Source organism: Cervus canadensis, chromosome 25, assembly GCF_019320065.1.
Source record: "Cervus canadensis isolate Bull #8, Minnesota chromosome 25, ASM1932006v1, whole genome shotgun sequence".
Taxonomy (NCBI): Eukaryota; Metazoa; Chordata; class Mammalia; order Artiodactyla; family Cervidae; genus Cervus; species Cervus canadensis.
The window spans coordinates 30884587-30911986 of NC_057410.1; the positions used below are offsets into that span (position 1 = coordinate 30884587).

Consider the following 27400-nt stretch of genomic DNA (forward strand, 5'->3'; position numbering starts at 1 on the left):
TAATTATATTAGTCGTTAAACTGGGAAAATGAAAAATGCCATAGAAGATGTTTAACTATAGTGCTTTGAGAGTATTTACAGTTGAGGATGTTATTTGTGATATGTAAATACATTCTCTATAGTTCTGCCTGGAAATCCTGATGACTGTCAAAAATGTTAAGTTAGCTCTATTTTCTCTTACTCTATGTGAGTGCTGATAAAAACAAGCTGTTTGGAGGTGGAATTTGGCCCCAATCCATTTGGTTTGTGGAGTTGTTTTGTGTGGTATTCTGGATTTTAGTTTATACAAGTAATGAATTCTTATTTTATATTACAGTAATTTGTTGTAAAAGTAGTTCTTTAGTTACTGGTGGAAGTAGTTTGGTTCCTTTGGGTTAATATGACTATTTTGGGCTGATAAAGTTAGTCCCAGGTACGGAGGGTTTCCCAGGTGTCTCAGTGGTAAAGAATCCACCTTTCAATGCAGGAGACACAGGAGATGCAGAAAGATCCCCTGCAGGAGGAAATGGTAACTCACTCCAGTATTCTTGCCTGGAAAATTCCTTGGGTGGGCTACAGTCCATGGGATCACAAAGAGTTGGACACAGCTTAGCAACTGAGCACACTGGCGACTGCTGCTGCTGCTAAGTCGCTTCAGTCGTGTCCGACTCTGTGCGACCCCATAGACAGCAGACCACCAGGCTCCCCTGTCCCTGGGATTCTCCAGGCAAGAACACTGTAGTGGGTTGCCATTTCCTTCTCCAATGCATGAAAGTGAAAAGTGAAAGTGAAGTCACTCAGTCGTGTCTGACTCTTAGCGACCCCATGGACTGCAGCCTACCAGGCTCCTCCATCCATGGGATTTTCCAGGCAAGAGTACTGGAGTGGGATGCTATTGCCTTCTCCCACTGAGGACTCATGAAGGGTTTATTAGCACTTGTTGAGCATAGGATTTGACTTCTCTAAAATGTACCTTAGAAGAGGAGTCAGTTTCCTTTTTTTCCCTTTTCTTGTGCAGGCTGACATGCAGAATCACAAAATCTGGTTCCTCAACCAGGGGTTGAATCCTTGCCTTCTGCAGTGGAAACAGGGATCTTAACCACTCGACTACTAGGGAAGTCCCCTCCATGTCTTGACTATTGCAAATAGTACTGCAATGAACATTTGCATGTATCCTTGTGAAGTATGATTTTCTCTTGATAGATGCCCAGGAATGGGATTGCTGGATCATATGGTAGTTCTGTTTTTAGTATTTTAAGGAACGTCCATACTGTTCCCCTAAGTAGCTGTACCAATTTACATTCCCACCCACAGTGTAGGAGGGTTCCCTTTTCTCCACAGCCTCTCTAGCATTTATTATTTGTAGATGTTTTGATGATGCCATCCTGACCTGTAGGACGTGATTCAGTTCAGTTCAGTTGCTCAGTTGTGTCTGATTTTTTGCGACCCCCATGGACCGCAGCATGCTAGGCCTCTCTGTCCATCACCAACTCCCGGAGCTTACTGAACCTCATGTCCATTGAGTCAGTGATGCCATCCAACCATCTCATCCTCTGTTGTCCCCTTCTCCTCCCAACTTCAATCTTTCCCAGCATCTGAGTCCTTTCCAGTGAGTCAGTTCTTCGTTATCAGGTAGCCAAAGTATTGGAGTTTCAGCTTCAACATCAGTCCTTCCAATGAATATTCAGGACTGATCTCCTTTAGGATGGACTGGTTGGATCTCCTTGCAGTCCAAAGGACTCTCAAGAGTCTTCTCCAACACCACAGTTCAAAAGCATCAATTCTTTGGCGCGCTCAGCTTTCTTTATAGTCCAACTCTCACAACCATACATGACTACTCGAAAAACCATAGCTTTGACTAGATGGACCTTTGTTGGCAAAGCAATATCTCTGCTTTTTAATATGCTGTCTGGGTTGGTCATAGCTTTTCTTCCAAGGAGCAAGCGTCTTTTAATTTCATGGCTGCAGTCACCATCTGCAGTGATTTTGGAGCCCAATAAAATAAAAGTATGAGGTGATACTTTGTAGTTTCAATTTGCATTTTTCTGATCATTGGTCATGTTGAGCATTTTTTCATGAGCCTCTTGGATATCTGTATGTCTTCTTTGGAGAAATACCTATTTAGATCTTCTGTTCATTTTTTGATTGGATTGTTTGTTTTTTTGACATAGAGCTGCATGAGCTAGTTGTATATTTTGGAGATTAATTCTTTGTAGGTCACTTTATTTGCAAATATTTTTTCCCATTCTGTGGATATTTTCCTTTTGTTTATGGTTTCCTTTGCTTTGCAGAAACCTTTTAAGTTTAATTAGGTCCCATTTGTTTGCTGTTGTTTTTATTTTCATTACTCTGGCAGCTTTTGTTTACTTTCAAATTAGATATGAGTTTGTTGTCCTTCACAATAAGCTCAAGAAATACTGATACCAATGGTTAGTGTATGTATGTATGGGGTAGGCATTAAAAGGGATCAGGGAAGAAATCAGGGTCTTTGTTTTGTTTTTTGATTTGCCCAGTGAATTCCTGAAGGGAAGCAGTTAGAAAGGAGAAAAAAGATAAAGCCTAGTAAAGAGTCTGTTTTACCCAACCTTTGCTTTAAGGTTTTTAATTAAATTTCCTTTCTAAGAAGGAACAATCTTTTTTTGAATCCTCAGGACTGTGATACAGTTTACTATTGTCTTACTTATCCCCTGAGGGTAGGCCTCAAGATATATTGAATTCTGGCCAGGTACCATCTCCAGCCTCACCCTTTCCATGTTCTCTGGAGAGAGAGGGTGGGGTAGGGTGGACCTGTCTTAAAACGTGGTATAAATAGTCTTATAGGGAAAAGTCAAGGAAAAAGAATGTGTGATGAGAAAAGTTTTAAATTTCTATAAAGTATAAATTCTTTTGAATTTATGGGGAGGTTGGATAGAGGGAAGAGAGTGTTTCAAGTCCAGAGTTAAAATATTTTGTTGCGTCTGTGTGCCAAATACATTGCAGAAAGCTTTGTGTGCAGTATCTAATTAAAGTCTTATAACCCATTTAACCTGGAGAAGGAAATGGCAACCCACTCCAGTACTCTTACCTGGAAAATTCCATGGACAGAGGAGCCTGGTAATCTATAGCCCATGGGGTCACAAAGAGTTGGACATGACTGAGTGACTTCACTCACTCACTCAACCCATTTAACAGATGAGGAAAATGGAGTTAGCTCAATGAAATACAGTAAAATAGGAACAAGGGCTTAGACCCAATATTCTCTGATTATCAAGAATGTACCACCCTCCAAATGCCTCAGTTAGAATGTTCCAGCAGTTGGCAAGTAATTACCGGAAGTGGACAAAAGGATGCTCCCAATGTAAAATTAATTAAGATCTTTTGGGGACTTTTAAATAAATTTTAAATAAATGGATTTTGTTCATATAGCAGTATTGGAATAATTTAAAGGACTGTTTAGAGTTCCAATATAATTTCCAGATACCTCCTTAATATAATTGCTAAGTTTGGAGATCAAACCAAATGATTTAAGAGAAATATCACATGTTCTGTTTAAAAACCAAATATCCACCCCAGCCACTCAGGGTGTGTCTGTGTGTGTGTGTGTGTCTGTCTGTACTTTCTTATCCAAGTAAGTGGGTAAGAGGAAGTGGGTGCTTTTAATTTGAACTCTACATGGGAAATACAGTTTGCAGTTTATATTGTTGTGGTAAAGAGAGTGACTGGGGGAAAAGCTTTTCATTATATTAAGTGGTATGTGTGTGTACATTGTTTTTCCTCCTCTGAACTGTAACAGGATTTCCGGGACGCAGTAGCCCATGCTTCCAGGCAGCTTGGGAAACCAGTGATTGAGGACCGGATCCTAAATCAGATCCTGTACTACTTGCCTCAGCTGTATGAGCTCAATCGGGATCTCCTAAAGGAACTGGAGGAAAGAATGTCAAACTGGTAAAAATGGGCTAACCAGCTTTCCCAGAGTTTCCAATTTTAGATAAAGGCAGAAGGGACCTGCATGTGACAAAGATTTATTGTTCCTTACATTGTGTCTTTTTCAATATATTGAATTTTCTTGGTAATTACCTATAGATTGATCACTTTATTTATTTAATTTTGGCCACACAGCACATCATGCATGATCTTGTTTCCCCGAAAGGGGATTGAACCTGTGTCCCCTGCATAGTGGAGGCTTATAGTCTTAACCATTGGACTGCCAGGGAAGTCCCCTAGATTGATCACATTAGATGGCCAGAATTCACTGATGCACTGAGCTCAGTACTCTACATTTTTTTTTTTTTTTAATTCTTTAGTAATGTTGTCTCAAGAGCAAGAAGGGCCTATATTTGAGCAATTTAACGTTCTATAGGTGCCCTTTGATAATCACGATTTTTGAGACTTGGAGGAGGGTTTAGTTGATATATTCACGTTGGAAACATTTTTAAATGTCTGTCTTTTTGGAGCCTCAAAAAGAGGAAACTGCATTTTCTAAAGGAGGCTGTTAACGAGAGAATAGGGAAATTTTGCTGTTTGGTTTAGAAAATTTACACATATATGACATCGTTATAGATGCTGTAGATTTCACAACAGGAAGAGAATACCAGAGGTTGACTGCTATTACCGGTATTTGTGTTTTAGTCGCTCAGTTGTGTCTGACTCTTTGCCACCCCATGGACTGTAGCCCACCAGGCCCTTCTGTCCATGGAATTCTCCAGCCAAGAATACTGGAGTGGGTTGCCATTTCCTTCTCCAGGGGGTCTTCCCAACCCAGGGATCGAACCCCAGTCTCCCACATTGCAGGCAGATTCTTTTTGCCATCTTTTTGCCACCAGGGAAGCCCATTATGATATTTAGACAGTAATAGAAAGTTTGGTGACATCTTTGGAAATGTGTGGCAAGTTTGGTTTAGGGGGTTGGATTTACTGTTGAAGTTCATGGGCAACCCCCAAATTATTAGAACAACAATCATCTACTTTCATGATGAAAAAATTTCCCTCTAAGTGTTATTTATATATAATCCAGGAAAATACCTCTGCCTGTTTTGGAAATATCTTGCCTCTACATGTTGGGAAAATATGCTAAATAGTGATTAATACTTCACTACAGCCTAAGTATAAAATTTATACTTATACAGTTTAAGGGCTAAGGAATGACTAAAATTATAATTACACAGTTTAAGGACTCAGGAGTGACTAAAAGCTATCTTTTAAAGGCATGCTAAAATAAATGTAATTACAAAGAATTTCCCTGTCTGTACTTTATCATTCTTCTTACAAAAAATTATCTTAGAAATTCATCTGAATTTTCTGAAGTCTCTGGCTGTACAGAAGCAGGAAATGGTAAAAACAGGACCAGTCAGGACTGGCAGAGTCCAGGCAAAATATAATGATGACAATTGAAATGGCAAAGAGTGGGCATTTGGGGATATTTCTTACAAGAAGAGGAAAAAAGATAAGCTGATGGCTTGGAAATGGGAATCTGCTTATCAGTGGATATATTTTGGATACTGTAATGACTCTTTTTCTTGTCTATTCCTTCTCACTCCTTAGGACGGAACAACAAAGAATTGCTGATATCTTTGTAAAGAAGGGACCATATCTAAAAATGTATTCCACATACATCAAAGAATTTGATAAGAATATAGCTTTGTTGGATGAGCAGTGCAAGAAAAACCCAGGTTTTGCTGCTGTTGTTAGAGAATTTGAGGTATTTTTGCTACCATCCTCTGTTTTGCTGCCACTTCTCTGTTTTGAAGCTAAAACTATCAGTAAATTCCATTTACACCAAACCAGAGAAGTTTTAGAAGTATTAAGATATTTCTTCTAATTTGTATGGTAATTAAACTTTGAAATTATGTGTCGACTTTTCTTCCCTCTTTTCCTTTCTTCTGAAGTCTTCAGGCTGTTAAGAATAGAAGTGTGATGTATATATATATACACACACACACACACACACACACACATATATATGTATATATAGCTGTGGCCCAGGTTCTCATCACTGTCCAGTGAGTTGTTCTGTTGCCTTGGCAGCAAAAAAAAACATAAGACCGCGGAAAGTTAACTGTCCAATGTCTAATGATGCTTGCACAACAGATGCTTTCTTAACATGCATTATCATTATGCTTTCATAATCATTCTGCATACCAGACCCTGGAGGTACATATTTAGAAACAAATAGAACCCTCTGAACAAATTTAGAAAAACTCTTCCCTTCTCACTTGAGCTGTGTAAGAACCCCAGGACATCTTAGGATACGGGGACATTTTCCCTTGGCCATTTTGTTGTCGCCCCACAGTAAGTACCTGTTATGGAGATTGGAGGTGGGGCTCAGAATTGGGCACTGGTATCTGTTACACAGACTACAGAAAACAACTTTAAAGGCGGAATCAAATGTCCTCATGGTCAAGTCAGAAGGGTTCCAGAATCAAATGTTTCCATAGACAGTGTGATTTGGGGCTGTCCTTTGTAGCCAGTCATCTGAGAAAGTTTACATTCTTCAGGCTTGTAAGAGGTTTACTTAGCGAGACTGTTTTTCAGGTTGTCTTTAATTTCTGCCTTCTCCCCAGTACCAACTGTTGTTACTATGAGTATATTGACAACAGGCTCTGATGTTTATTTGAGCCCAGTTCCCAGTAGTTTTATTTCTGGGCTGTGAATTTCCTCACGAGTCAGTGATTTCGGAGACCTCCCTGCAAGCAAGGGTGGGCTCCGTGGTGAGTCGGCTCTGGTCTCCCTCTCCGCGTTGGAGTTGTGCCTTAAAATAAAGGGGGTATCTCCCGGAACCTCCTCCCAGAGTTGCTGGCTATTTAAAACTTGGCTCCCCGAGCCCTTGAGTCTGGGTCTCTTGCTTCGGAGGAAAATGTTCGTGTTTACTTTGGATGCCTTTCCTTTCAGATGAGCCCACGCTGTGCCAGTCTGGCCCTCAAGCACTACCTGCTCAAGCCGGTCCAGAGGATTCCCCAGTACAGGCTGCTGCTCACAGGTGGGCCTCTGGGGCAGATGACCACCCAAGAACTCCTGTCACACTGAGGACTCCCGGCCTTTCCTGAGAACACCTGTCTTTCTATCTATCCAGTAGCTGCTTTTCCTAACACAGGAATTTATACATTGCTGGTGGCCTCACATAGACATCCCCAGAACTGAGCTTCTTCCAGTTCTTCGGTCATCCACGTGCATTCTCTGCTCTGGGCATTCCTGCATGTTAATTTGTTTTGCTCAGAACTTCTTTTACTGTCCCAACCCCACAACCTTGGGTCATTCTACCTGCTTAATATTAATTCCTAGAAGGTGCTTTTCCAGCCACTCAAGAATGAGGTTTAGAGGATGATTCCCACATGCTTGAATATCAACTACCATGACCCTGGGGCTTACCTGGTGGCTCTCCTGCATTGCAGGAGATTTAGGTTTGATCCCTGAAGATTCCCTAGAGAAGGGAATAGCTGCCCACTCCAGTGCCTGGAGAAGTCCGTGGACAGAGGAGCCTGGCAGGCTACAGTCCATGGGGTCACGAAGAGTCAGACACAATTGAGCAACTTAAAACACTCACTTTTTCACCATGGCCCTAGTCACTTACTTCAGAGGGTTGTTATAAGGATTGATTGATGAGCTGTGTGCTTAGAATAATGCCTTGCTCATAGTAACGTATAAATAAGTATTAGCTGCTATTATTAGATCCTTATCACCATCATCATCACTGTCCCTATGTCGGGCCATTGTCTGTATCTTCTACCAGAGCCTCAAGATTACCGGGCTGTGTGTCTTGTTTACCAATGTAATCATTTAAAAAAGAAGAAGGAAAAGAAAGCTATGATTTGAATGAAGGCTCAGGACTTTATATTCATTGGCTCTTTAAATCTTCACCATAGCTATGCATATTTCACATATTTACATTGATGAAATAACAGGTTTATAGTGATTAAGTTGTTTGCCATCACAAAAAAGCCAATACAGTCTCAGTACCAAGCATAGTATCAAACACATACTATTAGGTCCTCTGTGGTATTTACTGAAATGTATTGGATGTGCAATGACTTAATATATATACAGTATCATTAAGAGTTGTTTCTAGGACTTCTCTGGATGTCTTTGGTTAAAACTCCCCTCTTCCAATGCAGGGGGTACAGGTTCAATCTCTGGTCTGGGAACTAAGATCCTACATACCAAGAAAAAAAAAATTTTTTAAAGGAATTGTGTCTAAATACACAAGAATATTCAAATGCCTCCACAGCTCTAAATTCAGTCAGTTGTAATTTTATGTAATAGGTTTTGAGATACTTGGTTCCTGTTAGTGTTCTTAAGAAATGGCATGCATGCTTTTATCCTTAATCACTTTCTCTTAAGCCACGAGCTTAATGGAATGAGGGAAGTGAATTCTGGAAAGCCAAGATTTCTTGATTTCCCTTTAGGCAAAGCCATCCTTCCAAGCTTCCCTAGTGAACCGCTGGTGAGGAATGCCTGCCTTCAGCCCCAGGACTGGCTACCCTAGAAATTTCTACTTAATTTGAATTTCTCACTGTGAATCAGGCACTGGATTTCTCTCTGGAGTGACATAAGGCAAACCAAATAATTTCAGGATATCCTGTCCATCTGTACTTTCTTTCCTCTGCATTTGGCAGAGATTGAGAATGCACAGGGCAAAAGGAAGTGCCCATGCATGTGTTGTGTTTTTGCTAGATAAATTCAGTGCTTTATCATAAATGAGCTATTGAAGGGCTCAGGCTATTTCTACAGCTGTTGAATTAAGTACTGTTTTTAGTGGCAAAAGACAACTATGGTTTTCAAATGGGAGAAGAATGGAGCAAGGTTCTGAAATTTTCATGTAAAAATATTTTTTTCCCACACTATGACTGATCTAAGTAAAAGTTAAACATGTGTTTAATGTAGGTTTCATGCTGAGTTTGATTTTAATTGATGAATGGTGAAATAGCAACAGCAAGTTTTAAAAATTCTCTTTAAGGGAATAGGTTTCGGTTGTTTCATTGTTTTATAACCAAGATGATGTGAGGTTGGGGTTAGTTTTGAGCTGTGTTTTCTTTAATCTTAAAGCCCCCCCGCCCCACCATTTCTTAACTTGGAAAATCTACATTATTTAAATAGTGTACAATACTTTATATATAGTAGACTCTTAGTAATTGTGGATTAGGTAAAGGTAATAAATGACTTTTTCAAGGTTGCAAAGAAAGTGAAGTCGCTCAGTCGTGTCTGCCTCTGCGACCCCGTGGACTGTAGCTCGCCAGGCTTCTCTGTCCATAGGATTCTCCGAGCAAGAATACTAGAGTGGGTTGACATTTCCTTCTCCAGGGGATCTTCCCCACCTAGGGATCGAACCTGGGTCTCCCGCACTGCAGGCAGACGCTTTATCCTCTGAGCCACCAGGGAAGCCCTAGGTGGCAACAGGACCAAAGTTAAAGAAAGAACATAGACTTTGTAAAGCAAAGACTTCATATTCATTCTGTGCCTTTTCTTCCGTTGATTCAGATCCTTCCCTCCCTCCACCCTGACCTGAGTCCCCCATCCCTCCAAAGCCATCTCTGATTACTTCAGTTCTCCTTGATCCTTAGTATCGGTGCAGTGTGACTTAGTAAACATTTATTTGACTTGTTTATTTGCTAATATCTGTATGACTTGAATATTGATTCCTTAATTTGATTGTAAACCCCTTGAGGTCAATGAGTGAGTTTTGTTGTTGTTTTATGGCTTCTCTGGGCCTTGTTGCTGCCGCGAGCGCTCTCTAGCTGTGGCGGTAGTGGCTGCTCGTTGTTGAGGTGTGCGGGCTCCTCATCACCGCGGCTCCTCTTGTTATGGAGCACAGGCTCTAGATGCAGACTCAGTATTTGTGGCACACAGGTTTATTTCCTGTGCGGCATATGGGATCTTCCCAGACTAGGGATCAAACCTGTATCCTCTGCATTGGCAGGCGGGTTCTTAACCTCTGGACCACCAGGAAGTCCTGACGAGTGAGTCTTTTAATTAATAATTCATAATTTAGTGCACCCCAATGTACCTGGGTCAGTTTGGAATCACTTGAAAGCTATTTAGGAAATAACTTTTGTTGATTTTAAGCTACATTTAAAGCATCCTTTTTAACCAAAACATCTTTAGCCTAAAGGACAACATTTAGAGAGAGAATTTCAGGGATGTTCTCTTCTCCAGAGAGGTGAAATGTCCTGCCCCAGCAACACAGATAGTATTAGTTGAAGAATCTATGATCATATAATCCTAAGGACATATGGGAATTGATGCCAACAGTTTATTTTATACGTCTTTTTATTTAAAACTCTGATTTTCCAATACTCCTTTTTGTCATGTTCTGATTTTTCTTTTCCTTGCAAGATATTTCTGCTTTGGTTATCAAAGTGCCCCTGTCTATGCATTTGGATTTTTTAGCAGTTGGACTTTAGGTCTAAGTTAGCATCAATTCAGACGTGTGAATTAGCTGGGTCCTCATCTTTGGATAAACAAACTGAATGATTTAATACTCAAAAAAACCCTATGAGGGAGGTACTTTTATTTCCATTTTAGAAACTCCAGGGGCACAGAGAGAAAGAGTGAGACTATGTGAGGCAACTCCTGACAACTTTGATTTATTGGGCAGAGAAAGGGAAGGATTCCTGCCCAGCTTGGTGTAAGTAGATTTCTGCCCACTTTGGCTTCTGAGGAAGGGAAGATTGAGAAATGCAGGGAGGAAGCGCAGATAAGAGAGTTTCTTTTGGAATTCTTTTAGAGAGAGGTAAGTGGAAATCCCCAGATATAGCAGTCCTGCCCTGCTTTTCAAACAACCATCCTATTGTCTTGCAGTGTTTTCTTCAGGACCTAATTTGGGTTTTTAGTGGGTATTTTTTTTTAGGCTCTCTGCTCCTTCATTGTAGTAAAATTTCCAACTAAATTCTTGATAGCATTTTTCTAAACTTAACTCAAAATGGGATCAAAGAAAATCTATGTTGTATAATGAAATGCTTAAGATCAGATTTTTTTTTTAAGTAGTAAAATAAAGTGACTTAATTTAAGAAGAGAAACTTGTAAATTTTGCCTTTATTTTGGCCACTTAAGACCAGTGGATCTGGCCAGATCTTTATATCTGTGTGGGGCCCAAACCCTGTTTGGAGTTAGGACAAAGGGGGATCTTGAGGCAACAGTGAGGGAACAGCTTTTTTCAAACGCACAGATGCTGCTGAAGAAACAACGTTGATTTTTATTTTTTACCTCCTCATCAGTACATGGTAGAGACTATCTTTTTATCCTAACTCAGTGCCTGCATAGATTCTGGAACATAACAGGGACTCATTAAACTGAAAGGGCTCAGAGAATAAGCAATGTTCCTTTTTATGAGGTTGAGAATTCCTATATGGCAGTGCCAGTGAACATTTGTTGCATGGATGGATCGATAAATTGCATTTAAGAGTAAAAACAGTCTTCCAGTTATCCAGAAACAAACCTGTGGAAAGGACTGAAATGCTTCCATTTCCCCATCTTGCCTCCGTCGTCGGATTTGCTGACTAGTTTTCCTCTGCTCTGCTTCCTGCTCTTTCCATTTCCCTTTTTATGATCCAGGCCAGACCTTTCTAAACTCATGCCAAGTTATGGCAGTATCTTCCTACTGGTCATGCTGTTCTTATCAGGCCCCCTTCCAAGAAGATCTGGGAAAAAACACACTCCTCCTGTGTCTCCCGTTGGCTCTCACACCACCACACTCAACACTGCAAACACCAGATATATGGGCTTTTTTCCCCTATGCCAAGCGATTCTCTTCAGCACCAGCTCGGTGTCCTGTAATTCAGGGGTCCCCAGCCTCTGTCATCTAATGCCTGATAATCTGAGGTGGAGCTGATGTAATAATAACAGAAGTAAAGTACACAGTAAATGTAATGCACTTGAATCATCCCGAAGCCGTCCCCCAACCCCGGTCCATGGGAAAACTGTCTTCCACAAAACCAGTTCCTGGTGCCAGAAAGGTTGACGACTGCTGTTGTCATTTAATTCAGTTCTGACACTATCTGCTTGGAGATAGTGGGCTCAGTCCCACAAGACTGACCCTTCCCAACATCAGGTGCCATTCACAAGTCTCAGACTGCAACCTCTATTTCTGACTGATGGACTGTAAATCTGGGTTCCCATGACTTTCTCCTCAGGTTTGAAAATTTGCTAGAATGGCTCACAGAATTCAGGGGAACACCTATTTACATTTACTGGTTTATTGTAAAAGGGTATGATAAGGCATAAAAATGAGCTTCATATGGAAGAGATACTTAGGACTAAGTATGTGGGTTGGAATTCCCATGCCCTCTCTGGGCACTCCAGCTCCCTAGAATCCCACCAAACCCTGTCCTCTGGTGTTTTTATGGAGGCTTCATCACGGAAGCATGGCGCATCATTAACTCCACTTCTAGTCCCTCTCCCCTTCCTGGAGGATGGAGAGTGGTGCTGAAAGTTTCAAGCATTTAGTCATGGTTTGATCTTTCTGGTGACCCATCCCCATTTAGGAGCCCACTAAGAGTCACCTTGTTACAACAAAAGATGCTATTGTCACCTAGGAAATTCCAAGGCAGCTGTGTGTGTGTGTGCTTGCGCGCATGCTTATGCATGCAAGCACTAAGTCGCTTCAGTCGTGTCCATCTCTTTGTGACCCTATGGACTGTAGCCCGCCAAGGCAGCTTTGTGTGTGTGTGTGTGTGTGTGTGTGTGCGCGCGCGCATGCTTGTGCATGCAAGCACTAAGTCGCTTCAGTCGTGTCCATCTCTTTGTGACCCTGTGGACTGTAGCCCGCCAGGCTCCTCTGTCCATGGAATTCTCCAGGCAAGAATGGGAGTAGGTTGCCTTGCCCTCCTCCAGGGGATCTTCTAGACCCAGGAATTGAACCCATGTTTCTTACGTTTCCTGCATTGCCAGGTGGGTTCTTTACCACTAGCATGTCCAGGCAAGCCCACTTTTGTCAGAACTAAGGTCAAAGAACAGAAAGAAAGAAAGGGAAGTTGCTCAGTTGTATCTGACTCTTTGTGACTCCATGGACTGTAGCCCGCCAGGCTCTTCTGTCCATGAGATTTCCCAGGCAAGAATACTGGAGTGGGTTGCCATTTCCTTCTCCAGTGGATCATCCTTACCCAGGGATCAAACCCGGGTCTCCCACATTAGAGGCAGACTCTTTACCATCTGAGCCACCAGGGAATCCAGATATTAGGACAAAAGATGCTCCTGCTGCTTCTGTCATTTAGAAGATTCTAAACATTTGGGGAGCTTTGGGCCAGGAACTGGGAGCAGAGACTGCAGTTGGCCTCCTGTATCTGCAGACTCACAACCCACTCACAGGGAAGGCTCACTGTACTGTACCATCTGATATAAGCGAATTGAGCATCCAGATTTTGGTATCTGAGCAGAGTGCTGGAACTAAATCTCCCACAGATAGCGAGGGATAGCTGTATGTATTTTCTGTCGTTTCGCAGACATACTTTATTTTGCTTTTTAGGAAAGTTGAAAACTTGCTTATCCTACCACAATGATGGATACATGTCATTACACATTTATCCAAAGTCAAGAATGAACTCTAATGTAAACTGAATTTGAGGTGATTATGGTATGTCGGTATAGGTTCCTCCATTGTATGATATGTACCACTCTGATGGGGTGTGTTGATGATAGGGGAGATTAGGCATGTGTGGGGGCAAGGGATGTGTAGGAAGTCTTCATATCTTCTCCTCAGCTTAGCTGTAAATGTAAAACTGCTCTAAAAAGTTAAATCTTACTTTAGAAAAAAAAATTATTTGTCCGCAGTATAAAGACCACAACTATTAAATGTGTTCTCTGTAACTGAAGAATTGAGCAAGCCTTGCTTTCCTTTGCTCCAGCTGCATTCATTATCTGACTCTCCCCTGAAACCTGACTGTCAAGGGCAGATTTTCTCCTCCATTCATCGACCGCTTACTCATTCAACCAGTATTCACGTGGCTGCCACTGAACTGGGCACAACACAGTGGTGGTCCCTGCCCTTACGGAGCTTATAGTCCTATTCTTTGGGGGCCACACCCCACCCCTCAGGTTCCCTCCCAGCTCTTCCTCTTCTTGCCTAGAATTTATATTGATCTGGTCATTTGTTTGAGTGAGAAGATTGTGAGGATTTATTTTTGTAAGCATCACCGTTTCTTTTTTGAAGGAATCTTTCCTGATGGGCTCGGTGGGACAAGTGCACTTTGGGCCTTCTCTTGTGGCTCAGTTGGTAAAGAATCTGCCTGCAATGTGGGAGACTTGGGTTTGATCCCTGGGTTGGGAAGATCCCCTGGAAAAGGGAAAGGCTACCTACTCCAGTATTCTGGCCTGGAGAATTCAATGGACTGTATAGTCCATGGGGTCACAAAGAGTTGGACATGATTGAGTGACTTTCACTTTCTTTCACTTTTGTGTGTATGAAAAGTATGTTACATAATACAAAAAAAAAGTCCCTTTTCATCTTCTACCATTCAGGGATGACTATCATGTGTCCTTTCAGGATTGTTTGTTTTTGCTGCTGTTAGGATTTGGGGTTTTATTTGTGTGGGGGGAGGTCTCTATTGTGTTATATGCACTGTAAAATTTTCAGGAAAAAATGTTTTATTTGTGGGAAGTTACTACATTGGTGTTGAAACAAGATGAATCATTGGGGATCCTAGTGGAGAAAATATAATGAAAAGTATAATTTAAAAATTCCTCTGAAGTGTTTTTTTCCATTTCTGTATGTGGTGGAGGAAGCAATCCTTTGAACTTTGATTAAATTCAGATCAGGTAGTTTCTTTGATCTTGTTCAAGATATTTATATTATATAATAAGTGACTTTAACAACGTATTATATTACTTTTCCTGTAATCTTGGCCTTCAGTCTAGGATGGCATTAACTCCCTCTAGGTTTTAGAAATCCAGGATTTCCCGTTTTGATAGAAAATGGGATATTGAAAACATCTGCTGTAGTGTTCTGAAGCTATAAATTTGAGTTGTGAACAGGCTAATAAGCAGATACGACAAAAGATCAAAACCAGATTAATGCATGACTTTTAAAAATCCCCACTGAATATTGAAACTTTTGCTTCTGCAAATTCAAACCTCTGCGTAGCAAGTGTTTGTTTGAAAACCATGGGCTAATTTTCTACATCTAAAATCATTCTAACATTTTCTCTAGAGCAAAACATGATGAAAGGCAAGGCTGTCCTGGACACCAGCCAAAGAATTTCGTCTCTAAGGAACCCAAAGCCCTTGATATAAGGCAGCTACATCCTTGTGAAATGGGAGGGTCATAACATTCAAAATTCCTATTGTAATTAGCTCAGCTGTTATTCTGTTGCAATTCAAAATACTTTATTTGCAACTGTGATTCGTTGATGACTGGGTTGGTGGGGACCAAATATGAATAAGAGGTTCTTTAAGTGGACCTTGGCCACAACGAAGCCATTTCTGTACATGTGAGATTCTCACTTGATAAACTGGCAGCCTTAATGCTTGGAAAACATTATCCACAAAGAAGAGCAATGTCAGTGAAGTAAAAATAATGGATGTTTACATTTTATTTATTTATTTATTGGGAGACCTCCCTCTGGGGTTGATTCCTCTAAGGGCATTCTGGATATGCCAAGCAAACCTGTCCTGCTAAAAAGGAACTGAAGGGAGATTCTGTCCATTGTAAGACCTGCTCTAAAATTTTGCCCTACGATGAGCCTGGCATCAGGTTTGGTTTGTGAGTTCTTTGGACATGTCCCCTCTGGACCAGACTGATCAAAGTCTTAAGATAGGCCAGTGTTGCCTCAAATGGCTATGTCCTGATCGGCTCCCTGCCGAGTTCCAAGTCCAGCCTTCACTCTGGTCACCTTATTGGGTGCCCTGGTGAAGGACTGCATCAGCCCAGGAGAATTGGACTTTAAAATTTTTTTTTTAACTTTTTGGTTGTGCCATAAGGCATGTGGGATCTTAGTTCCCTAAGCAGGTAGCAAACCCACACCTCCTGCATTAGGAAGCACTGGACCATGGAGGAAGTCCTGAGAAATAAATGGCCTTTTTAATTCACAGAAAGGCATTGTCAGCTTTCTAAGAACATGAATTGGTGAGCCTGAGAGCCTGGAAAGGTCACTTTACTAACTTAGGCAGCTCTGGACCACATACTGAGAAGGGCTCCCAACTGAGTTCTCCATATTTGAGAAGCAGGAAAATTAGAGCAAAGACTGGAGCACTTTTAATTAATCAGACCTTCCGAGCATCATCTCAGCTGTTTAAATATGGAGCAACAGGTGGTAACCCCTAAATGAATGTCATTTAGTCCATCATAAATTCAGGAAACATTTGCTGAATATGCCCCAGACTTTATTTTAGATGCTGGTAATATAAGAGTAATTAGTCAAGCTCCTGGTCCTCCTGCAATCCATAATTTAGCATTTGTGTTTAAAGGGATACCTGACACCATAGAACCATGTCCTCAAACTCGAAACACCCAGCTTTGGAACATTACCCTTCCTGTATGCTCATTTCCTCTGTTCTTTGCCATCACCTGTTTCTGAGCACACAGTCCAGGAATCTGACTGGGTGCTGTTGAATTAAAAAGTCCCTGATTCTCACAGATGACTCTTCTTTAGGACATGGTTACTGTACCTCTGAATAGTCTTCTGCTTTAAGTTGCTGTTCATTGATTAGGCAATCAAGGAATGGTAAAGCTTACTAAGAGTCCATATATTGAAAACTTAGAGCTCTAACAAGATACGGTGTTTTTTAGGTTCTCATTCTTTTATGAGAATGAAAGAATATGTCCTTATATATGAGGACAAAATTAACTGGCTTAGTCCTTGAGGCTGCACATGCTAAATTAGTTTTGCGCTGCTACTGTTGGATGATGATGATTATGGGTATTAATTTACCTTTATTAATCAATGGCGCCACCTGGTGGCCAGAAATTACATTTTGTGCCCATGCAGACCTCAGTCAGTTCAGTCGCTCAGTCATGTCCGACTCTTTGCGACCCCATGAATCACAGCACGCCAGGCCTCCCTGTCCATCACCAACTCCCGGAGTTTACTCAGACTCATGCCCATTGAGTCAGTGATGCCATCCAACCAGCTCATCCTCTGTCGTCCCCTTCTCCTCCGGCCCCCAATCCCTCCCCGCATCAGGGTCTTTTCCAGTGAGTCAACTCTTTGCATGAGGTGGCCAAAGTATTTGAGTTTCAGCTTCAGCATCAGTCCTTCCAGTGAACCCCCAGGACTGATATCCTTTAGGATGGACTGGTTGGATATCCTTGCAGTCCAAGGGACCATCAAGAGTCTTCTCCAACACCACAGTTCAAAAGCATCCATTTTTCGGTGCTCAGCTTTCTTCACAGTCCAGCTCTCACATCCATACATGACCACTGGAAAAACCATAGCCTTGACTAGACGGACCTTTGTTGGCAAAATAATGTCTCTGCTTTTTAATATACTGTCTCGGTTGGTCATAACTTTGCTTCCAAGGAGTAAGCGTCTTTTAATTTCATGGCTGCAATCACCATCTGCAGTGATTTTGGAGCCCAAAAAAAACAAAGTCTGACACTGTTTCCACTGTCTCCCCATTCATTTCCCATGAAGTGATGGGACCAGATGCCATGATCTTAGTTTCCTGAATGTTGAGCTTTAAGCCAACTTTTTCACTCTCCTGTTTACCTCACCAGCCTGTTTTTCTTTGACATAAATAACTTCAATAGCATTTGAGGCATTTTTATTACTGAAGTTTTGAAAAATGCTTTGTTTGGTTTGTTGAAAAAAGGAAGTCATGGAATACTGTGAATCCAACATGGCAAATCGAGATGACTCCTGTGTTCTCATTTTTTAAAATGATCTCCAGCAGGATCAGTTCAGTCACTCAGTCGTGTCCAACTCTTTGCGACTCCATGGACTGCAACATGCCAGGCTTCCCTGACCATCACCAACTCCTGGAACTTACTCAAATTCATGTCCATTGAGTCGGTGATGCCATCCAACCATCTCATCCTCTGTCGTCCCCTTCTCCTCCCACCCTCAGTCTTCCCCAGCCATCAGGGTCTTTTCAAATGAGTCAGTTATTTGCATCAAGTAGCCAGCAGGATATTAGGACCTAAATGATAGGTAGTGAACAATTCCATATGACCAATGCAGGCGTGTCTGTCTGGTCTCCCTTCCTGTGTTTCACCTGGGTTATGACAGTCACTGGGACAGCGGGTGATTTCATTGCTCCTTCCATCTGACTCAGGGTGATCAGTCTCCCGCTCATCCTGTAGTTAGGGCATGGAGTGATTCTTAACTGAGGGGATCATGGTTGGGTCTTCCTAGAAAAGGTAAAAGTTCTCAAATTGCAATGAGATAACCTGAAAATACGGATGAATATATTAGAAAGTTGAAATTCTAAAATTCACTTTTGGAAAGCTGAATTTTGAAAGTTGAATTTTAAGGTTTGTTTTTTTTTTTTTTAATTGGCAAGGAAAGTAAACCTAACCCCATTATCTCTTCGATTAATAGTATGATTTTGCAACAGCTTCATGGTGGGGTTTTTGCTCAGCCAATTTCTGTCTTTCCACTTTGTTCCTAAAAGTTTAGGTTGGCGAGCAGCAGCTGAATTTGAGTACAAGGGAAGAAAATGCAACTCAGAAGCTTATCAGGCTCAGCATAGTGATTCTGAGGTCAGGATTTCCTAATACGGACAACTTCCAGTGACCTCTTTTGGTTTAGAGAAATGTCTTAGTTTGCATAGATACATTTCTGTATTAAAGAACAAGAATCAAAGACAAAATAGGAACTTGCTGTGAATCTGATGTTTAGGTAAATCTGCTTTCATTTCTGCACTCTTCTGCTCCCCCAGGCTTAAAAGAATATCCCTTTTGATTAATGAGGTAGCCTAAGAAGAGTATGTTTTTCTTCCTAACCCTGTCACTCTCATGAAAAAGTTAAATATTTGAATTCACAAAAGATGACTTATACAGGGAATGCATTCTGAATGGGGTCAGAGTGAGATTGAGTTCATTTTTCAACCTTAGATGAGGCTAAGTATAGTGTACAGTCAATATATTTTGTTCGTTTTGGAGATTTTCTTATTTGGTTGGAAGAATGCTCTCCAATGTGTGTTCGGATTAGTTTTGGATCTAAATTGCTTGTGATGGCCTCTGGCGAGATAGAACCTCTTCTGTGGCTCACAGAAGCTTAATGCCATCTCCCACAGTATCTCACCGTGACTTACTGCCAGGGCTGGGTAGTTACAATGTGCATGTCTAGACTCACATAGGTTCTTGGATCAGTGTCTCAGAGATGTGTAGTTTCAACAGTTGGGTGTGTATGTTTATGTCATCAATTAAGTTTGAAAAGCTGGCACCAATGTCCAAGTTTCTCTTTGTGCCTTTTTGAGCATGACTTCATAAATCCATGGGATGAAATTATATTTGTTCCATAATATTGTTAAGCAGAGATTGCATGGTACTAACTCAGTTCAGTCGTGTCTGACTCTTTGCAACCCCATGGACTATAGCCTGCCAGGCTCCTCTGTTCATGGGGTTCTCCGGGCCAGAATATTGGAGTGGGTTACCATGCCCTTCTCCAGGAGATCTCCGTGACCCAGGGATCGAAACTGCATCTCTTACATCTCCTGCATTGGCAGGCATGTTCTTTACCACTAGCGCCACCTGGGGAGTGCAAGTGGTGTGATGGTCTCCGGCAAAATAGAACCTGTGCTGTGGCTCACAGAGGCTTAATGTCATCTACGGTATCTTGTAGTGGAGACTGGATCTGATAAAATGCGTTTGGTCTTTTAATATGCCTTTCCTCTTTCCATTTCCCAGCTCCCACAGGAATTAGGATTGATTTTAGCTTTTATTGCCTTTTCCCTAAACTAAGGCAAAATCCTATATGAAAAAAATCACCTTTAAAAAATTCATTAAGTATTTCTTGTCCCTTGTATGCCAAGTCTCTGGCTAAGTGGTGTGAGAGACAGAAAGATGATATCAGGTGTGGGCAGGCCCTGCCCACAAGGAGCCTTGAATCTAATGAAAAACAAAATGGTAGAAGGCATACAGTGAGTTACTGCTGTGTTATGTATTATTCAAAGGGAAAGAATGTTTCTTTCAAATGGAAAGTTTGGTAGGGGAGGAGGAATTTGAGATGAGCTTTGATGAATTATGAGTAGAATTTTTATATGCAGAGACAGAGAAAGGGTTCAGAAGAAGGGCATTAAAGACAAAAAGTATAGAGCCAGGGAACACATAGGAAGTGTTTAAGAAATTGTGCAGAATCAAACTTTAATAAGAACCAAAGGCTGGTGTAAGGCAGTAGCAAGAAAGAAAACCAGAACCGTCAACAGGGACCATGTAGTGGGGTCTTGAAATTATAGGAAATGGGATCTGTTTTAATTTGATGGTTAAGTTATCCAGCATTTCTCAACAGGGAAGGAAGTGTCACTTTGAAATCCAGCAATATTCCTTGGTGTTAAAGACTTATTAAATATAGCCTATTGCCTTAATTTATTTTGTGTTGCAAGAGCTGCTGTGTACCATGTCGCTCGTTTACAGACCACCTTCATCCAGACCAGGGTTTCGTCACTGCAGCCCTGTTGACAATGTCCTCATGTTGACATTAGGACGATCCTGTGCTTTTGGAAGATGTTTAGCGGCATCTCTGGCCTCTAACCCCTCAATGCCAGCGGTGTCCCCTTTCACCCAGTTGTGATAATCAGAAATATCTTCAGTCATTTTCAAATGTCTTGCGGGGGGGCAAAGTCACCCCCATTTGAGAACCACTGGTCTAGACACACATATTGCATTTTTTTGGTATGTATTCTGGCCATTATTAGACTCTTAAGATTGATGAATCTGAGTCCCTTAGGCTTTCAATATATTAATGCTTGAATTTTGGAACTAGACGTACATCTGATCTTGGGATTAAGGTATTTCCTGTGTGTTGGAGTAAAAGTGTTGAGCTGGTCATCGGCAGACCTGGGTTCTGATCCTGGCTCTGCCACAAAGAGGTGGGATTACTTGGGTGAGACGTGTCCTCAGTAGCCCGATTACTCATCTCTAAAATCACCAGTGCAACCTCTAGGCTCTTGCTTAGCTCTGATTCTGTGTCCTGATTTCAAATTGACCCCAGGGCTTTATTCTTTCATTTTTAGAAAGTTAGCACAACCAGAATGAATGTGTATATTAACCAATAAAGCTGACTTAATTGGTCTGACTAATAAGGCTGACTGATCTTTTTTTCCTTAGTGCTTTATTGTACTAAATACTATATATATATATTTTTTTTTTTTCTAGATTATTTGAAAAATCTCTTAGAAGACTCTGAAGATTACAAAGACACTCAAGGTAAATGATTTCTGTGGTCTCATGTGTTAGAACTTTTTAATGTTACATTCATTTGGACCTAGAAAGTAAAAATGTAACAAAACCCATATACAAAACTGTGTTTTATTCATAAGAAGCCTTTTTAAACCTTATTTTGGGCAGATGAAGATAGAACTAGATAAAGTGGTAGTGGCCTGGATGCAGGTGAAATTACAGGGACCAAAGATGCCCATGGTCAGGCAGCCATGGGAGCCAGCATCCTGAAAGGGTGGTCCCAGCACAGCGTGTGGTCAGGAAGCTTTGTCCTTCTGGGCTCAGTCTGTCTGTGCCAGGGTGCGTTCACCTTCACTAAATGTACACCACTTTGGAAAGCAGAGATTGAACCAGTAAATCTGCAACGTCCTTTCAGGCTTTAAAATCATGAGTCCATGAAGTGACCAAACTATACAAATTAGAGGTAAGGTCTAAAATAATCTATTATTCTGGGACTGTTTAAAGATGGGCATTAGCTTTGCCATCCTTCCACCCCTTACTGCAGGAGTACTTAAGGGAAATAATCCAGTTCAATACAAGGGATTCATTGATATTCGTGAGATAATCCACTCTGTGTGTGTGTGTGTGTGCATGCACACGTGTGCATGCAGGTATGTCTATCTCTCTCCCTCTTTCACACACACACACAAGGATTTAATTCCATTTGGAATAGTAGTGTTTTTTTCTATTTACTCCCAAACTACGTCTTTTAAATGTCATAGGTATATTTCTGGTTCTAATCTACAGAAACACCCTAGACAAATCCATCTCCACTCCATTCATCTTATGAATTTTGATCACGTTCTTGTGCATCCTCCTTTGCATTATCAGATTACAAAGCTGAAAGGTCTTTAACCCATTTTGTAGAGATTCTTATTCATTCTATGAATCATTTTATTTCTTTTTCTCTAACATCTTCTATTCACAAGTTTTATGCTTTAAAGGGTGCTTTTTTAAAGGAAAAGATTGGAGTGGGGCTAGAACATGCCTCTTGTCTTTGGTGAACTAATTTAGTTGAAGAAGGAAGTCTGTGATACCCTTCAGGTAAAGAACAAAGCGGATAGCTTTAAAGTAAGAATGCGCTGAGCTGTATAGAATCATTTGAAAGAGGGAACAAAGTGTGAGGATTCAAGAGGCAAAGTTCTGCTTAGAGGAAAGTGGAACCAGAGATGAATTGACTGGAGATGGTGGACGAGAGGAAGAGTGGACATCAGGAAGATAGATATTTTAGATAGATTTGAACAGATCAGGCCTCAAGAAAACATCTGTCCCAGGGCTTCTGCCTTCAAAGAAAGTCCATTGTTAGCTCCATTTTGCCAGTAAAACAGATGCAGGGCAGAGATTAAGGAGCTTGTTTAAAGGAAATTACACACTTCAGTGAAGACGTGGCTTAGAATAAGCAGTGAAACATGTACTGTATGGTCAGAGGCAATGCAGTACAGTGATGAGATTGCCCAAGGGTGAGGGAAAATGAGACTGTTGATAATATAGCTTTGGAAGGTGAGCAGAAGCGTTAAAGGAACAGAGTCACACAGGGCCTTGTAAAGGGATGACATGGGAAAAGTAGGATTGCAGAATGGGTGGGAGAAGTCAGAGCCTGGAGGCCAGGTGACCAAGTAGCAGCAGCTTTAGTACTCCATCCATTCATTAAATCTTAAAGCGTTGTCCCTGTCCATTAGGAGTTCAGGCAGGTCAGAAAGCAGGGAATGTGTCCAGGCTCACCTCTTGATATCTGCCATGAGGAGTGCCAACTGCAGTAAATTCTGCTATGTGGTTGGAGTCTCTATAAGAAGATACTGCTTTCCTTTAATAAAGGTGATGCCGACAAATTTATTTTTGGTTGCACTGGGTCTTCGTTGCTGTGAGGAGTGGGCTTCCTCTAGTTGCGGTGAGCAGAGCTATTGTTTGTTGCGGTGAGCAGGCTGCTCATTGCGGCAGCTTCTCCTGTTGCAGGGCGCAGGCTGTAGGTGCTCAGACTCCGGTACCTGCAGTATATGGGCTCAGGAGTGGGGGCCCACAGGCTTACTGCTTTGCGGCGTGTGGAATCTTCCCAGGTCAGGGCTCGAGCCCATGTTCCCTGCGTTAGCAGGTGGATTCTTATTCACTGTACTGCCAGGAAAGTCCAATAGTATATTTAAAGGCTACAGAAACCTCCGGGGTTGATACCAGAAAGAGTATCCCTTGGAAGGTATAGTTAGTCCCTCAGTCATGTCCAACTCTTTGTGACCCCGTGGACTGTAGCCCAGCAGCTTCCTCTGTCCATGGAATTCTCCAGGCAAGAATGCTGGAGTGGGTAGCCATTCCCTTCTCCAGGGGATCTTTCCAATCCGTGGATCAAACCTGGATCCTCCTGCATTACTGGCATGTTCTTACCATCTGAGCCATCAGGGAATCCCAGTAGGTATAGTAGCTGGACCAAAGAAACCTCAAACCCTTTCCAGAAATTGGTCTTTTTTTAAAAAATATTCCTTTCATTGGTAATTACTGTCACTGCCACAGCAGGCTCAGGGGAGTATGCTTCCCTCTTTACCACTCTACCAGTTTTTCTCTGTGGAAGTGGTGCTGTCATACGGGATGACTCTTTGTGTGGATTTGCTAATTAGCGTTGCTGGATATTTAACGTCCCTGGCTCCTTCCCACTGAAGGCCAGTGGACCGCCCCATCTTTGTGACAAACAAAAGCTACCTTACACATACCCAGGCCTTCCCTCGGGGAGTACTGCTGTCTTGTATTGAGAACAGCCATGGCCCAGAAGGAGACAAGGGACACTTTTTCCTTTACATGTATAATGAAGACGGTAAGACTGAGACGTTCAGAAACATTGATAAAGGCAAGATGTTAATAAAAAGAATAAAACACAGGTGAGGCTCAGTAACCCAACTCACAAAATAATGTGTGTAATTTCCTAAGATACAGAGTGCTTCCATGTGGCTTTTTTCCCTCTTGGGATCAGACTAAGAGAAGACAGCTAAGCCCTGACCTTCTTAAATCGAAGGTTCTCATAATTCTGGTTTCCTATCCCAGGATCCTTGTCTGTCAAGGCAGTTTATCCTGGAATGGTCCTCAGCTTCCAGTTAAATCCTATTCATATCCTTGTAGACTCAGCACAAATCTCAGCGCAAAGCAATCCTGACTTCCTAACTATTGATATGCATGGTCTAGAAAGTGTCTTTTTTTGTTTTTGGCCAGGCTGCATGGTTATGGGATCTTGGCTCCCTAATCAGAGGTTGAACCCATACTCCGTGTAATGGAAGTCCTAACCATTGGACTGCCAGGGAATTCCCTGTAATGTGTCTTCAGAGTCTGTCTTTGGCTCATTTCTTTTCATAAGTACTGTTCTTGCCTGTTTTTCCTTGGTTTTGCTCTCATGGAACTTCACCATGTATATTTCTGCCCACTCACAGTTAACTGAGCTCTTCCACTAGTCGTCTTATTACCTGGAGATGCTCAGTGTTGCATTTCATTGGTAATGATAGTGATCAAATGCCCCTTCTGTTCCTACATATTTTAGATGCCCTTGCTGTTGTTATAGAGGTAGCCAACCACGCCAATGACACCATGAAGCAAGGAGTAAGTATCTTCATTTCAGTGGCTGTTGTACTGTTGTACCTGGGAGCTGATGCCTTCATATGCTCTTCATTCTCTTTCTGTAGGACAACTTCCAGAAACTTATGCAAATTCAGTACAGCTTAAATGGACACCATGAAATAGTTCAGCCTGGACGGGTAAGTGTTTTAGATTGCCTTTTACAAGCTTAATACAATGGATTTAGTCACCATTTGTAGCTATTTTCATTTGAGTTATGAAAATGGGTTTTTTGTTATTGTTAGTCTTCAGTGACCCAATCTGGATTAACTGCATTCATTCTATCCTTTCAAAACATGCATGATTTAAGTCATAGTAACAGGAAGTCCAATTCAATTAGGAGAATGGCAATGGACCCCACAGAGTATCTCATTAAATAGGCTCATTTTATTGTGTAATACTAGCTGACCTCACACAGCTTTAAAGGCAATTTCATTTCAAATCGTTAATGTAAGAGTGAATTTTGAGAGGAGGGGGGAAATTATTGGTGTTTTGATGCTCTTCCTGGAGAACAAAAGTGGCCAAGGGAATGAATTCAGGAAATTTACAAAGTGCAGTTGTCAGGATTTGGCTCAGCCTAGGGATGAAGTACACACTCAGTCAATTACATTTTAGACCACATGGTACCCCTGGGGTCAATATTGGCTTTATAGAATTCTGCTGGCTTATCCAATTCCTAAATGACTTTAAGGGTTTTAAAAGAAACCATGGCTGTAAAAAGCTACAAGGAAACTATGCCACCCAGCCTCCACACAAAAAATCTGGGTAAAGAAGATTGAAAAGGAAATTACATGTATACATATATTGTAGTTGTGATGGTACTAAATGGGTGTTCGTTTGGATGAATCAGGTTTTTCTCAAAGAAGGAATTCTGATGAAGCTGTCTCGGAAAGTCATGCAGCCCCGAATGTTTTTCCTGGTGAGTGGCCATGTGTGTTGCTGTTGAGCCCAAGGCAGGGGTAATTGCTTAGTGAAAGGAGACCTTTGTTCAGGCCAGATAAGCTTGGCACGTTCAAATAGCAGTTTTAGTGGGATCTTTGACTGTCTGGAGTGCTTATTTGCATGTCAAGTATAGGAAACAAAGTCTTGTATGGTGCATAACTAGAAATTTACTTCCTTTTTGAATCTAGTTTATTTCATCTCTGATTTGGAAAAATTGATTCTGTCAGTGTTTTGTTTTGGCAGGTTATATTTCCTTAGTGGGCTTTAGAATTCAGAAAATGTCAGATTTCTTATAGAACTCGGAAAGAAAGTGCATTTTCCAGAAGTTGCCTTCTAGTAATATTCTAATAGAACATTTTAGGTGGTTCTTATTTTATAAGCAGAATCTAAGTATTTTATTGAGAGAGTTTGAAGCAAAGAGGTAATGTTGTTCCTTTTTTCCTGTGTCTTACGAATATCTTTGTAGCTAAAATTTCTTGCTTTACTTTGTCCTATGAAATGTTTCTACTTTCAGTTTAATGATGCCCTGTTGTATACAACACCAGTGCAGTCTGGGATGTACAAACTGAACAACATGCTGTCACTGGCTGGAATGAAGGTCTGTGCATCTGTTAGAAGATATATATAACTTTTTTAACCCAGATGTATTTAGAGAAAAATCCCTACAATGATCATCTTCTCATAATCCTTCTCTCTTCTGTCTCCATGTGTTCCTGTTCATGTGTTCACTTATTCATTTTTTCCCTCATATATTAATTTAGTTACAAGATATTTCCTGAGAACTGCTATAAACAAAACATGTTAATGACTTAGTGAAAAATACAAAGATGAATTGAAGCAGGATTCTTTTGTCTCCACCTTTGCTCTAAACCCCCATGAGTTTAGCAACTAGTGGGGAAGCAAATACACTGCATGTCAACACCTATAAAGTAGATGGTAATAACTAATCACTAAAAGGCACCAAGTTTGTGGGAGCTCAGAAAATAAAGACGGTATAGCTTTTGATGGGACGTGGCGGAGGGATAGTTGACAGTAAGAAAAGAGGGGAGACTTGAGGAAGTCTTTTTGGAGGAAGAGCCAAGAATCTTAACAGAGTAGGTCACATCTGGCCACACTGAGATGTGGGGAAAGGCATTCTTGGTAGAGGGAATAGTGTGAGCAAAGGCCTGAAGGTGGGAAAGTTGGGCCTTTGAGTATGTGGGTGTTTAAATTCATCTGGAGCAGAGAGCAGATGAGGAAGAGTAATGTAGATCAACCTGGATATGAAGGTTGGGGGTGGGTGTCAGCAGCAAGGGCATTGGACAGTTTTAACTGCACATCAGAGATGAGGTTTTCCATAGGATGTATCTGCTCAGTTCGTTTTGCTTTCTTCCAGGTCAGAAAACCCACCCAAGAAGCGTATCAGAATGAACTTAAGATCGAAAGTGTAGAACGTTCCTTCATCCTCTCAGCCAGGTACATTTTACAATTACGTATAAACATTTGCCAGTATTACAGGCTCAGATACCTGCAACATTTTTCACATTTAGGTTAACAACTAGATTTATTTTTCGCTCTTCTTTTCTCTCCTAATACCATGCAGATTACTTTTTCTTTTTTAAATTTATTTTTAGTA

At 41.3% G+C, this 27400-nt stretch overlaps 1 protein-coding gene across 2 annotated transcripts in view; it reads left to right on the forward strand.

The window, feature by feature from the left end:
• The window catches only part of FGD6 (FYVE, RhoGEF and PH domain containing 6), a 114348-nt gene that overhangs the window by 67727 nt on the left and 19221 nt on the right, over nucleotides 1–27400 (forward strand). For both annotated transcript variants that reach the window (XM_043446192.1, XM_043446193.1), the window contains exons 6-14: nucleotides 3752–3903; nucleotides 5499–5655; nucleotides 6846–6933; nucleotides 21196–21246; nucleotides 24770–24828; nucleotides 24912–24983; nucleotides 25694–25762; nucleotides 26300–26383; nucleotides 27161–27240. In XM_043446192.1, the coding sequence (XP_043302127.1) occupies nucleotides 3752–3903; nucleotides 5499–5655; nucleotides 6846–6933; nucleotides 21196–21246; nucleotides 24770–24828; nucleotides 24912–24983; nucleotides 25694–25762; nucleotides 26300–26383; nucleotides 27161–27240 (812 nt within the window). The remainder of the gene's footprint in view (nucleotides 1–3751; nucleotides 3904–5498; nucleotides 5656–6845; nucleotides 6934–21195; nucleotides 21247–24769; nucleotides 24829–24911; nucleotides 24984–25693; nucleotides 25763–26299; nucleotides 26384–27160; nucleotides 27241–27400) is intronic.